General features: G+C 43.4%; 7 protein-coding genes across 7 annotated transcripts; 3 read left to right on the top strand and 4 right to left on the bottom strand. All coding sequences in view use genetic code 12, as the record gives it.

Annotated features, from left to right (window-relative positions):
- Positions 1–81: 81 nt before the first annotated feature.
- Positions 82–774, top strand: CXQ85_001812 (uncharacterized protein; the record flags this gene model as incomplete). The annotated part of the gene is made up of 1 exon (XM_025485508.1): positions 82–774. The coding sequence occupies one exon, from the start codon at positions 82–84 to the stop codon at positions 772–774; it is 693 nt and encodes a 230-aa protein (XP_025340973.1).
- Positions 775–845: 71 nt separating this feature from the next.
- On the bottom strand, positions 846–2,708 carry RGD1 (Rgd1p; the record flags this gene model as incomplete). Its single annotated transcript, XM_025485507.1, has 1 exon — positions 846–2,708. The coding sequence occupies one exon, from the start codon at positions 2,706–2,708 to the stop codon at positions 846–848; it is 1,863 nt and encodes a 620-aa protein (XP_025340972.1).
- A 441-nt stretch (positions 2,709–3,149) lies between these two features.
- Positions 3,150–4,073, bottom strand: CHS7 (Chs7p; the record flags this gene model as incomplete). The annotated part of the gene is made up of 1 exon (XM_025485506.1): positions 3,150–4,073. The coding sequence occupies one exon, from the start codon at positions 4,071–4,073 to the stop codon at positions 3,150–3,152; it is 924 nt and encodes a 307-aa protein (XP_025340971.1).
- A 385-nt stretch (positions 4,074–4,458) lies between these two features.
- Positions 4,459–6,069, bottom strand: MDM34 (ERMES complex subunit; the record flags this gene model as incomplete). The annotated part of the gene is made up of 1 exon (XM_025485505.1): positions 4,459–6,069. The coding sequence occupies one exon, from the start codon at positions 6,067–6,069 to the stop codon at positions 4,459–4,461; it is 1,611 nt and encodes a 536-aa protein (XP_025340970.1).
- Positions 6,070–6,790: 721 nt separating this feature from the next.
- CXQ85_001808 (glutathione peroxidase) lies at positions 6,791–7,279 on the top strand (the record flags this gene model as incomplete). Its single annotated transcript, XM_025485504.1, has 1 exon — positions 6,791–7,279. The coding sequence occupies one exon, from the start codon at positions 6,791–6,793 to the stop codon at positions 7,277–7,279; it is 489 nt and encodes a 162-aa protein (XP_025340969.1).
- Positions 7,280–7,353: 74 nt separating this feature from the next.
- CXQ85_001807 (chromatin-remodeling ATPase) lies at positions 7,354–10,415 on the bottom strand (the record flags this gene model as incomplete). Its single annotated transcript, XM_025485503.1, has 2 exons — positions 7,354–9,031; positions 9,079–10,415. The coding sequence occupies 2 exons, from the start codon at positions 10,413–10,415 to the stop codon at positions 7,354–7,356; spliced, it is 3,015 nt and encodes a 1,004-aa protein (XP_025340968.1).
- Positions 10,416–11,497: 1,082 nt separating this feature from the next.
- On the top strand, positions 11,498–12,586 carry CXQ85_001806 (uncharacterized protein; the record flags this gene model as incomplete). The annotated part of the gene is made up of 1 exon (XM_025485502.1): positions 11,498–12,586. The coding sequence occupies one exon, from the start codon at positions 11,498–11,500 to the stop codon at positions 12,584–12,586; it is 1,089 nt and encodes a 362-aa protein (XP_025340967.1).
- Between the last annotated feature and the right edge of the window lie 190 nt (positions 12,587–12,776).

Raw genomic sequence — 12,776 nt, 5'->3', positions numbered from 1 at the left:
ATGGAATATATGCGGGCGCGATAATGTAAGAAGTCGCAGAGAAGTCATAGTACACTAACAACAACCTGCTCCCCACGAGAAATGGCCAACCAGAGTGATTTACCACAGAAGATCGATAATAAGTATCTAACGCTGATATATAAGAAGAATGGATCGTTTGATAAACAGCGGAAGCGTTTGCTTGAGAACTTTAAGACGTCACAGACTCACTCCAATCTCCTTCTTAAGCTAAAGTTAATGGTGGAATCAAAAGTAAAAGCGGATCCGTCCATCTTAATGAAGAATAAAGGTAAGATGGCTGCTCTAATACAGGGAGAGATTATCAGTAACAACTCAGGATCAAATATTCTAGATATTGTTGATAAGGATATCCAGGAGAAGATCATTGACTCGCCTGAGTTCCACGATAGTCTAAAAGTGGAGCTTAAAGATATACGACGCAAAGCTTTAGGGATTAGTGACGAGGACTATGCTAAGCAGCTAGAGGAAGAGGCTAAAGCAGCGAAAGAAGAGGCTGAAAAGAAGCAACGCGAACAAGCAGAGAAAGAGATGGCTTACAAGAACAACTTTAAGGTTAAACAACTTGCAGCTCCACCAAGAGTCGCTAGACCACCTCGTTTCAACCTACCGACCCGTGAACGCGATAGTTACAGAGGCCGTGCTGCCTCTGGAAGGCACACCGATAGATACGAGAGAGGAAGTTCTGGTCCGGGATGGTCTCAGGATGACCGTAACTCTAAAGGAAGGCCTTCTTCTGGGCATATGATGTACTAATACCTACCAAACATTCTTATATCGTTTAATCCTATAATTCAAGCGAGCGGTTAGCCCGGCCATAACATAAATTATTCATCAGCGTCGAAAATTTCATTAGCAATTAGCATCAACTCCTCCACGACCTTAGTCTTGTAGCTTAGGTCTTGTGGAGACATCGAATTGTCATTAAGAAGAGCAGGGCCCCAAATAATTGCCAAAGATTTGGCTGTCATTCGATTGTTATGCTGATGAGCTCCCACCTTATTCAAATGGAAAATCAAAGATCTCAAAGTGAAGTAGGCGCCATCAGGCAAGTTGTAGACCAAATGATGCAACTTCTTAGCAATAAATGTTTCATCTGTGGATTTCACGGTCTCAATAAACGATTTGTAGCAGGCGGACGTCAAAAGCGGCTCGGGTAACGAGGCGAAGTAGATCTTCATAAGAGAAGCAGTGCAATAAATGTCAGCGTCCAAAACATTGCTTGGATCGATGTTATTACCAATCAACAAGTAATTGGCAAAATTGGAATCAATAGATTCTTTAAGCTGTTGGACGGTAGTTTTGTTACCACTGGTACGATAGATACCTTCGATATCAAGACCGTAGTTCTCGATGACATCTATGCATCTCTTCACAACAAGCGGAACGTTGTCAATACCCGCGTACTGAATCACGTCTTCTATTGATACACCAAACGTTGGCTGAGCATATTGGTTCACCTGACTCAACGACTTTGGACCCGTCAAGTCACTTGGATGCGAGCTTGGATCCAAGGAATTATAAGTGAATGTGCTTGCTGTACTTTCTGCTGGAGTAGCGGGTGGTTGGCCCTGGTAATCTGGAGCTAAGCCAGTCAGGGTCAGGCTGCTACTTCTCTGGTTCTGAGACTGCAGCGATTGGGTTGGAGCCAAGTTAGAGCCAGCTGCAACATTCTTGTTCGATGTGTTGTTAGAATTGTTGTTGTTAACATTATTGGTGCTGTTCGCGTTATTGAAGAACGGTTTGGCTGGCTTTGAATGCTTCGAAAAGGAAGGATGTGGAGTATATTCCACAGGTGTCAACAGCTTGTTAGTTGGGTTGCTGGAGTTCTTCGAGATATAGTTGTACAAGTCTAGCTCGTTATCGATGCTAGCAGCGAGAGCCTTCATGGAAGGTTTATCAGCTTGTAATGGACTGATCAAGACACCTGAGTTCATAACAAGGGTCTCACTCCATGTTGCAAATTTCTGCAATTGTACGTTCAAAGCAATATCCATTTCCAAGATCAAGTTCTTCAACTTCTTTGTGTTTGTTGGTCTGTAGATCATCAACATCTCGTCCTTCAACTTCTTGCAAGCCGACACCTTAGTCTTATAGTCCTGGTCAGCTAAGTCAACCTTTCTCTGCAATTCTTCCTCTTCCGGTTTACTCTTAAGGAAAGACTTCTTGTTGGGATCTGACATCTTCAAGCGCTCCAAGTCGTCACAGCAATGGTAATACTTCTGCTTGGCCTTTTCTGCCATCAGAATAGAGTCTGCACATTCCTTCTCCTTCCTTTTGGCTTCATCCTTAATATTCTTCCGCGTTCGACTAACAGTGTTCACCAAAGAGACAATCTCGTCGTGCATCGTATTCAAGGCTTTCACGTAGGAGGATCCCACCGAGTAAAGCCTCTCATCAAACTCGATGATTTGGTCCAACTTGGAAGAGAACAGATCGTTCTTATTCTTGGTATTCTTCAAAGAACCACGAACATTGCCCGCATACTTTCTGAGTTGAGTGTAATGATCATCTTCAATCTGAGCCTTTCTCTTAACATATTTGGCAATCTCGTCACCGGTGCCAACAGAGCGTTTAAGTCTGGCCAAAAGCACTTCGAGGGCACCGTCAGTGTTCATGAAAGTCTTGATGGCCTCCAGCTCCAAGAGCCTGGCTCCTTCTGACTGCTCATTGTTCTCTTGAGCGCTCATGGTTGCTTGAAAACGAGTGAGTTTTTGGTTGTAGTAAAAGTTGATCACTACTTGGCGCGGTTCGCGAGATTCGGTGCCATTGTATACGCATTCAGTGCCTGAGGTCACAGCAATACAGGTACATTTGGTGTGAAATGGGTGAAATTAAAAATAGATTATTGTGGTAATAGAGTTTGACCCGTGGGATTTACATTATCACGGTGCTATTTATGAAAATGCTCAAAGAATCTACTCATGAGGTTCATGTGAAGTGGTTGATATCTACGCATCTATGCGATTATGCAACCGAGACTAAAACTAGTAAACCTCAAGATCGCGTATAAAACCAGATCTTTTATCAATTGTAAGTATCACGGAGAAAGAAGCAACCAATGATTGGAATTTTTCTCGTGAATAATGCACTGGGAGCGCTGTGAAGCATACTCCCCCTAAATAAGTTGTTTAGAAAAGCGTACTGTAGCGCTTCTCCTGTTCCCCGAAAGCAGTGACTCCTTGTTCGACATTAGCCACAGAGAATTCGAGGTCATCCACAGTAATCATATCCCAGAACTTGTAGATCATCATGACAGCAAATAAGTTGCAAGCAGTCGCAAAGAACACACCGTCAACGTAATGTTTCGTACCCAGGCAAATCTGCTTGTTGAAAACGTACATGAGAACCTGACCAGCCACGAAGAAGAAGCAAAACAACAGAATGGCACCCAAGTGCCACCATGAGTCGAGAGCAAAGAACACAAGCACGAGCTGGGAAACGACATACACAGCCAAGATGACAGCGTTAATCACGTAGGAAACGACAAAAAGCGCCGTGGTTGACTGGTCGTCTAATGCAGAGCCCCAACCATTGAACGTGGCCATGGCAATAACAAAGTTAACCACAAACCATGCAACACTCAAGCCTCGCAAGATCCACATAGATCTAGTCAGGCCATCTTCCCAAAACTGGAAACAAACAAAGCCATTATAAAGCAACGAAATACACAAGGCACTAACAAGACCTAATTGAAGAGCCACAAACCATGGGTAACTGCCAGAGCCTGGAGGGGTGACTCCACAGTCCACCACAAGCGAACTGATGGTCAAAGCCAAGTATAAGTAGAAGAAATGAAGAAGTTCTGATCTTCCAATAGCTGTGTACTTGTTCCTGACATTAAAAATAATGATGAGTACCACAATAAGGGCACCAAAGTGGATAAAGGCGGCGCCCAAGTTGAAGATCATGGTATTGGCCAACTCCACAGGACGAGGGTAACACTCAGGTATTATACCCTTTTCAAAAACTGTCGATCCGTTAAGCGAACCCACTACAGAACATAGCGGGAGCATGGTGTTGTTGCAAAGAACATCAAAGCTTCCAAAGGTCATGGTTGAATGATCTTAGTTGATGTGGACGTGTAAGGAAGGAAAACGAGGGTATGTTTCGAGGCAAAAAGGGTATGAAGGTCGGACGGTTTATTGGGTTTTGAAGGGGATAGCGAACGAAGGATAAAAGTTTTGCTAGATAATGTTTTAACACTTGAAAGTAGAAATAATAGCAGCGCACGGTATCATAAAAAAAAAAAAAAAAGAGAGGTAAATCAAAACCTCGCGCCTATTTTTATCATGGCCGAAAATGGTCAAATTACGCTGTCTACTTGCGCGGGCGGTAATGTAAGGGTGCAAAATAATCATCCAGAGGGGTTCACAACAACCCATGGCTTTCAATAAATATTCATAGCTATGTATACGTAATTCCGTTATCTCGTTATCGTTAAATGCTCAGCGTAATGTGGTGGTATGGTGGTGGAGGCGCCTCCAACTCCTCGTGTTTGAACGTACCTTTCACGGAAGTGTCAGCAGCCTTCAGTTCGTTAAGACGCATTTGGAGTTTTTCGTTAATTCTCCCGATATCAATATGGTTGAGCAGCTTCTTCACCTTGAGCTCGTGTTTCTTTGTTTCCTTCTCTCTTTCTCTGATGCTAACTGGCGACGCCGAAAGTGGAGGGGCATTGGCCAAACTGAAGTTACCAATACCAACACCACCAATGAACGACGAGTTTGAACTCAATGGTGAGGCACAACCACTCAAGTTTGAAGATGCAAGATGACCATAGTTGGTAACCAAAGGTGGACGCTTGTAATGTTGTACGGGTTTTGGTTGCTCCACAAGCGATGACTCTTCTTCCACAAAAGTATCGGACGATGAGTCGCAATATTCGGTGTTGCTCTTCGCCATACTGGTTGGCCTAGCCATTTCCAGTGATTTATGCACTGGAGCAGGTGTTTCAGTCTCCTTGGTGCTCTTCTTCTTCTTCAACTTACTGCCCATCTTGATCGTTCTTCTCTTTGGCGAAGTCTTGTCATTGTTGTTGACAGACTTGAAAGTCTTGCCTTGAATGCTTGAGATCTCTTTAACGATGCTTTCAACATTGGAGAAGTCATTCTGAACGAAAAGTTCCACTGGCACACTGTTGTTGCTCGAGGAAGCAGATGCGGGAGTTGCGATATCCAACTTTGAGTACAAGGAGTTGACCAAGTTAGGATAAAGATGCTTGTTGAACTTCTCCAAGCTGTTTCTCTGAACGATCCTCTTAAATTTAGGAACGTTTAAATCAAGAGTTTCTCTTGAGCTGTAGAGAGTGGCTAACCGTCTCAAGTTATTCGATGAGATAGTCTGCGATTCGGAAAGATCCAAACTGTTAGCGTACTGCTGGGAGTTCAAGTGATCCTTCAAGTTGTTCATGACTTCGTTTGGTGTAAGTGCTGAAACGTATTTCAAACTGAGTCTATGAAGAAGCGTGGGAAGGGTTTCCCTGAACAAATCTCTAATCTGGGTTTCGATTTGTTTCTGTAAAAAGTTGGCCAAGACCTGAACGGTATCAAAAGTAGAACTGACTTTGATAGAGTCTAGTGGGTCATTACGGAACACCAAAGTGAGACCTTTACTCTTGGAAAACACAATGATTCCAATACCAGAGATCTTGATGTCACTCAACTTGAGGTCAAGTGGTAAATTGAAAGGCTCAACCGATAATAAAAAGTCTGGCGTGATGAAAGATTGGGAAGGAGACACTTCCTTCTCGTGGGAGTTGTCACCGTAGATCTTGAGCGGGTTTGCTTGTACTTTTGTGTGAAGCGTAAGATGGAAGTCCCCTGAATAGTTGATCTTGAAAATACCTCTAAACCTATCCTTGTCGAGCTCACCGATCTCCAATATTTCGAAATCGGGAGCCACTTTGCCAAAGTTTAGGTCTTTGATCTGAATATCTGAAGCCAAGATGTTAGGTCTTCTCCCGGAATTGAGGGCGTCCGTAAGCAACTCCGTAGTCCACGAACGCAAGGAATCCGTTTCTAGATTGTTCCAATTCACTTTGAACGACATGGCGGTGTTAATTTAACATATGGAAGCGAAGAATCGCCTTTTGAAGATAAAGGCCAAAGTCCGAAGACAAAAGGGATGTGTGTATTTGAGGAGTCCCGTAAACAACGATGAGCGGGATCTGTAAACGCCGAAATAATAAAAGTCTGGAGGCTTAACGACGAGATCTGGTAAAAGCGGATGAAACTTAAGGAGAAACAAGTTTCAAACTATGGGTAGATCTGGTTTAAAAAGTTGAAAAATATGGGGAAGTGAGGTACTAAGAAAAAAAATAATTACAATTCTCTGTTCAGCCATATGTTGCCTTTTTCCTCGCAGTGCACCCAGACCTCCCACCACAATAGAAATCGTGTGATTAAAATGTCCCGAGGCGGCTAAACCCGGGACAAAATCGCTGACAGGTGCAGTATATGTCTACCCACTCTCCTTTAGGCCCTCCATTCCCAGTTCGGAGGCAGATCTGTACCAAGGGCAGATATCGTGAATATAACAGGGATGATGCTGATTAGGTGAATGTGAGGCATTTTGTAGTATGGTAGTGATTTCTACTAATTCATGATTTTTGCATTTTATTGGTGGCCTTCCAAGTGGGTATCCTTGTATGTGTACGGGTGCACAGTGGGAGGTGGAGGGTCTGGCGCATCAGTGATATCCGAACTGCTCATCTAAGCGAACCGATGGTATACTAACCCATAATAACAAACACACATACGCTGAAGCAGCGATGCTGTCTTTTTATGAATTGTCTACGCTAGACGGCCGTCTGCAAGCCTTTGACTTTGCAAGTCTTGAAGGGAAGGTGGTTTTGATAGTTAACGTCGCGTCGTTATGTGGGTTCTCTCCCCAGTATGACGACTTGGAAATACTATATCAAAAGTATAAAAGTCGAGGATTGGAGATATTGGCGTTCCCATGTAACCAGTTTGGAGGGCAGGAACCCGATACTTCGAAGGACCTCGAGTCCTTTATAAGGGCCAAGTTCAAGTGTACCTTCCCCATAATGAAGAAGACGATCGTCAATGGCGATGATACTAATCCCGTGTACCAATATTTAAAACTGAGGAAAAGTGGCTCCTTGGGCTTCAAGGGCTTACGATGGAACTTTGAAAAGTTCTTGGTGGACCGGAAGGGGGAGGTGAGACATCGCTTTGTCTCGGCTGTTAGTCCTCTTCAGATAGAGTCGGTCATTGTTTCACTTCTTAACGACGAATGATTAACCATGTACATCTAATTAAAATATATATATATAGAGCGTCATTCGTGTGCTGTAGTAAAGCCTCAAGCCATTTATTTCTTGCGCTTCTTGTTGGCTGTGCTCTTCGTTTCCTCCTTTCTCTTGGTACCATTGCTGGCGGCACCACCTTTTGGAGTGGAAGATTTCGTGGCCGCTGCTTCATTAGGATGAATTTCCTTAAAGACACATGCAATCAACGTGCTGCATCTTCTTGAAATCTCGGCCGTGGATCTGGATTGCAAGAAGAAGTCAAACCGGAAGAGCGGGCTCATACGGATCACATCTCTTATTCTCTCATAAAGATCGGGTCTATCGAGACCAAATCTGTACATTTGGACGATCAAGAACCTGTCTTCCTCGTCTGTGAAAGTCCTCTTGTTTGTGGCTGCCGGTGGATACTTCAATACAAGCTCCTGAAGCGGATACTTATAGCTTGACACCTTCCGCCTGATGCTTTCCTTTTGCAACTTAACACGCGTAACCTTCTCTTCTCCGAGCTCGATTTGGTTGATGTATTTCTCGAAGCCCTCAATCTCCTTATAACTCAGCCAGAACTTCTTGGCGTATTCCCTAATCTCATCTATAGTTTTATCATCGAATTCTGCAGCGATCATTGAGATAGAGTTACGGCCGTACTTTGTGGACACGGCAATGAAATGAATGAAGTCTTTTCTGTTCCAATTGGTGAATCCTTGGGTCAAAAGGTCTTCCTTGAGAGCTTTTTCTTCCTCGTTCAATGGACGGGAATTTTCAATCTCCTCTTGTTCTAGTTTCTGTTCCAACTCTCTTTTCTCCAAATCCTTAGCTGTACCCTTTTTGAGTGGAGCTTTGTAACCAGTTTGTTTCTTATAGTAATTCTTCTCCAAATCGTGGAGCTCCATCAACTTCTGTGGGAAGAACTGGTGGTCATATATGTTCAACAGCTTTGGTGGCTTTGGACCTGTTCTAGGAGTTGACCTGCTGCCTGACTTCATCACATCCTTGTAATACATGTCGATGGAATAGTTCTCCTTACGCTCACGTTTGCCGGGATTAATCCAGGCGTGGCCAATATTAGTGATGGCTGTTGGTTCCTTCTTCTTGAAGTTTTCTCCATTCCATTCATAGACGGACTCGTCATTGGAAAAGTTCTGCAAAGCGTTCAAGTCCAACTTGGCGTACTTCTTGTTAAGCTCTTGAGTTTTCTTTTCAGAATCGGCAAGTAATGCTTCGATATCAACATCAGCAGTATTACTTGGATCACTAGAGTCCTTAGTCTTAAAGATTTCGGCTGCACCGTGCTGAATCATATCCAACAACTGGTCCTTTGACGCGGCTTTACCACTCTGTTGACCTGAAGCTCCACCACTATTACGGCCTTGCTGAATAACTAACTGATCCAATCTGAGCTTTTGTGCTGCTCTTTCAAGAACCTTCTCTTCGATAGCATTCTCGGTCACAAATCTGAACACCTTGACTTGCTTGGTTTGTCCAATTCTGTGAGCTCTGTCCATTGCTTGCAAATCTGCTTGTGGATTCCAGTCACTGTCGAACAAAACCACGATATCAGCAGTTGTCAAATTGATACCCAAACCACCAGCTCTAGTAGTCAATAAGAAGACAAACTTTGATGAATCGGGCTTGTTATATTCATCAATGGCATCCACACGGTCGGCGTGATCGGTTTGACCATCAATTCTGCAATACTGGAAGGAACGGAACATACAGTAGTCCTCGAGAATATCTAGCATTCTCGACATCTGTGAAAAATAAGAACTCTGGAGCCCTCTTTTTGAAACTTCTTCAAAAGCTTGTCCAAGATAATCATCTTTTGGGCATTAAAGACCAAATGTTCGTCTGTAGTGTAAGGAGGACCTGGTTCAGCACCTTCGAACAAATATGGATGGTTGCAACACTTTCTCAACTGCATAACAATGTTCAACAACCTTGTTTTGGACTCTTTCTTTCCGTTGGCACCATTAACGGCATCTATATCTTTCTCAAGTAGTTTCTGGTACCATTTCCTTTGCATATCGGTCATCTTGACGTACACATTAAGTTCTTGTTTAGGCAAAAGAGATTTTTCAACATCAGACTTGATACGACGTAACAAGAATGGTTTGAGGACCTTATGCAATTGAGCCACAACATTGTCATCTTGTTGTTGTGAAGCATCCTCGGTAGAACTGAACCATTGGTCGAACGCATCCGAATCTCCAAAAACGTCTGGTAAGATGAAGTTGAGCAAGGCCCATAATTCGTGCAAGTTGTTCTGCAATGGTGTACCTGTGATTAGGAGTCTATTCTTGGAATGGAAAAGACGAATGATCTGAGAAAGCAAGGACTCCTCGTTCTTGATTCTATGAGCCTCATCAATGACGATGTATTCCCAGGCGAACTTTCTGAAGGAGGCCTTCTCACGAATGACGATTTCGTAGGATGCAATGACCACATCAAACTCACACAGTAGTAAGCGATTCTGGATCAAGTCATGTCTTTCGTCCTTGTCACCCTGAAGGACGAACACGTTAACTTCTGGAGTCCATCTAGCGAATTCTCTGGCCCAGTTATCAAGAGTAGATTTAGGAGCTACCACCAAGTGAGGGCCGTTGATACCACGCATATAACGCAAGTAGCCCAAGAAGGAGATGGTTTGCAAGGTTTTACCCAATCCCATTTCGTCAGCCAAGATACCTGAAAGGTTGTTTTCGTAAAGAGAAACCAACCAATTCAAACCCTGGATTTGATAAGGACGAAGTTCACCATGTACGTAACTAGGACTTTCGGTAAATTCGGTGATGGTGGGAGTGTCCTGCTCGTCATCTAACAACTCAGCGTCCTCCTCCTTTTCGGTTTTTCTTCTTCTTTGAGCACCAGCGTTAGCCTTTGGCTGGGTTTCATTCATCTTGTGCAAAACTTGGGCGAACACGGGGTCCTTTCTCGCCTTTGAATCAATAAAGTGCTGAAACAAGTTGGTGAGTCCAAGTAAGTACTTGAATTTCTTAACCGTGTCGTCAACATCAATTTTTGGCTTTGTATCAGGAGCAAAGTACTTACTCCTGTTGGTTTCGACTGTTGGGATAAACCCATTCTGTGTGTTAGTAAGAATCAATTTCAACGTCGTCTGTGGACGCATCGACCTTGACACTAGGCTCCAACAGGTGAAGTATAGTAGATCAAAGAAAAGTCCCCGATGGCAACAGCGACAAGCACATGAAACATACAGTTGGAACAGGCGTTACCTCTTCACTCATAGCTAGGATATCCTTCTGTGGTGAGCAACGAGTTGTTGTTTGAGATTGGACATTTTCAAGGCGCGCTGCTCAAGTATTGAATCTAGATAATGAGACACGAGCCACCCGATCCACCAAGTATTAATTGAAAGTGGCAGTTTTGGAGGGAGAACATTCAAGTCTTTTTATGTGGATTTCGGGAATTGACGTACGCGTCTTATCATAGTGGATTCCATCTACAGATCAAAAGTTGAAGACATCATTGGTATTTTGCAGCCATTATGGTAAATGAGGTACACAATGTGAAATATAGCAACGCAACGAAGAAGTCACACCACAACCACTTGTTACAAACTTGGAAAAGAAAATGTTTAAAGAGAGGTTTTAGATAGTTCAAATGATGAAAAGTGGCAAAATTGTTGGTATCAGTAATTTTATGGTATTGTGGATTCAAGTGCTAGTGAACCACATCTGAAAAAGCCCAGCTTAGAGCTTCCCACCCATCCATCACTATCCGTATAGTCCACATATACTACAACAGTTGAATGAATTTTTGATTTACCAGTTGATTTACGGGAAATTCACTTACGCTACCCTACAATAAAGGAAGACAATGTATTATATGGAAATTTACTAGTGAACGGTTCATTGGCTTACTATGGAGACAGCTTCTATGAGATCAGAGGGAGTAGAAGTCAGTAAGAGCACATGAGAACCCCACTATCAACCACTAAGAAAAGATGACATTTTATAAATCTTCCCTAGATTTAGGTCCTCCACTTTCAACAGTATGCCCTTCAGAAAATGTACCCTTTTCGTATCCACAGTTACCCTCCATCTACCGTTACAATGCGGGACCGGATAGTAGCGAAATGCAACCTCCTCCACGTGACCCTGGTTGCATGGTACAGCCTCCTACTCAATAAAGCTGATCAAGGTTTCGGGCTCAAAAGCACCTTTTTCGTCAATTTTTTTTCATTAAATTATGTCTTCTTTTAAGGAAGTTGATCCTCCTACATACGAAGAAGCACAACTCCAATCCCAGGAGAATAATCATCCACAAGATGGTGCGCGGCTTCTACATGAGGCTCCACCACCTCTTCCTCGTCGAACGCCGACTAGAAGAAGGCCTCCACTACCTGAAAGAAGGCCAGTCGAGGAGGAGGCTGAAGATACATCAACTGAAGTGCAGAGTGATCAGAACTTCTGGAAGTTCCATATCCAATGCTTTGGCGATGACATGTACCTCAGCACGAACCCTACTATGAGACACTTGCAGTGTCGAAGTCTACCTGGGTACTTTATGAGTGTGGATAAGGAAGAAACCGGGTTTACTATCAACTTTGAAGAGTTCGAATCTGGGAACCTGATTATGAGGTTCAAGAAGCTAGAGGATGGTAGCTTCAAGTACAAGGTGAGAAGAACAAGGAAAATAGAGGGTGGAGAGATAGTCTTGCTGGACGAGACTAGCCCTGTATTTGAAGGAACCATCGATCCAAGACGAATTGATCCTCAGTACTACCCAATCCAACCACCTTTTCAAATGAAAAGCTTCGAAGTGCAAGCTATAGACGGAAGGCGATGGGACGTGGGCGCCATCCCTCGGGTGAAGATGAAATGGTCATTATCAAAACGATCCGAATACCCAAAGTACGTCGGCAAGCAGAATATTTATTTCCACCGCAACTTCAAGACAAAGAACCTTCACATGCAAGAAGAAGAGTTCCCTCCAGTGACAGCGTTGTTTCGTCCTTGTGAATCAAAGATCAGGAAACGAGCCATGCAATCGATAAATCGGCTTCTGAGGTTGGACGAAGAGAGCAAGATCAGTCCTCAAATGGCGCAGGTGGACCCTTTTGCTGAACAAAAGTCGTATTTTAAATGCGGCGACGGGCTCTATGAAGAGAATTTTCCCAAAGATGATGATCCAGATCACCATTTTAAACTCGGTTGGGTTACAGTTTTCGAGGATAAAGACCTTTTTAACAAAAGCGGCATGTTTGATTTGGTGGTTGGAGCTACTACAACCCTAGCCTACGATCAAGAAGTGCAAAAGCGATGGAAAAAACTATAGAAAGCGGTGCCATCAAGCTGGTTGTTTTGGTAACCAGAACGCTTCTCATTGGTTACTTTCCCCTTCCCCTTCCCACAAATAGACTAATACTAATATCAACAGCATCACCAAAAATAGCTACTAGGCGAGACTCTATTTTATGCCTGCGGCTTATCTCACACCAGAGAATAATATAGACGCGCGGCTTCAT

This window comes from Candidozyma haemuli (genome assembly GCF_002926055.2).
Source record: "Candidozyma haemuli strain B11899 chromosome Unknown C_2014730914, whole genome shotgun sequence".
Taxonomy (NCBI): domain Eukaryota; kingdom Fungi; phylum Ascomycota; class Pichiomycetes; order Serinales; family Metschnikowiaceae; genus Candidozyma; species Candidozyma haemuli.
Note: the sequence above shows the minus strand (reverse complement) of the source record. Positions and strands in the feature narration are given on the sequence as shown.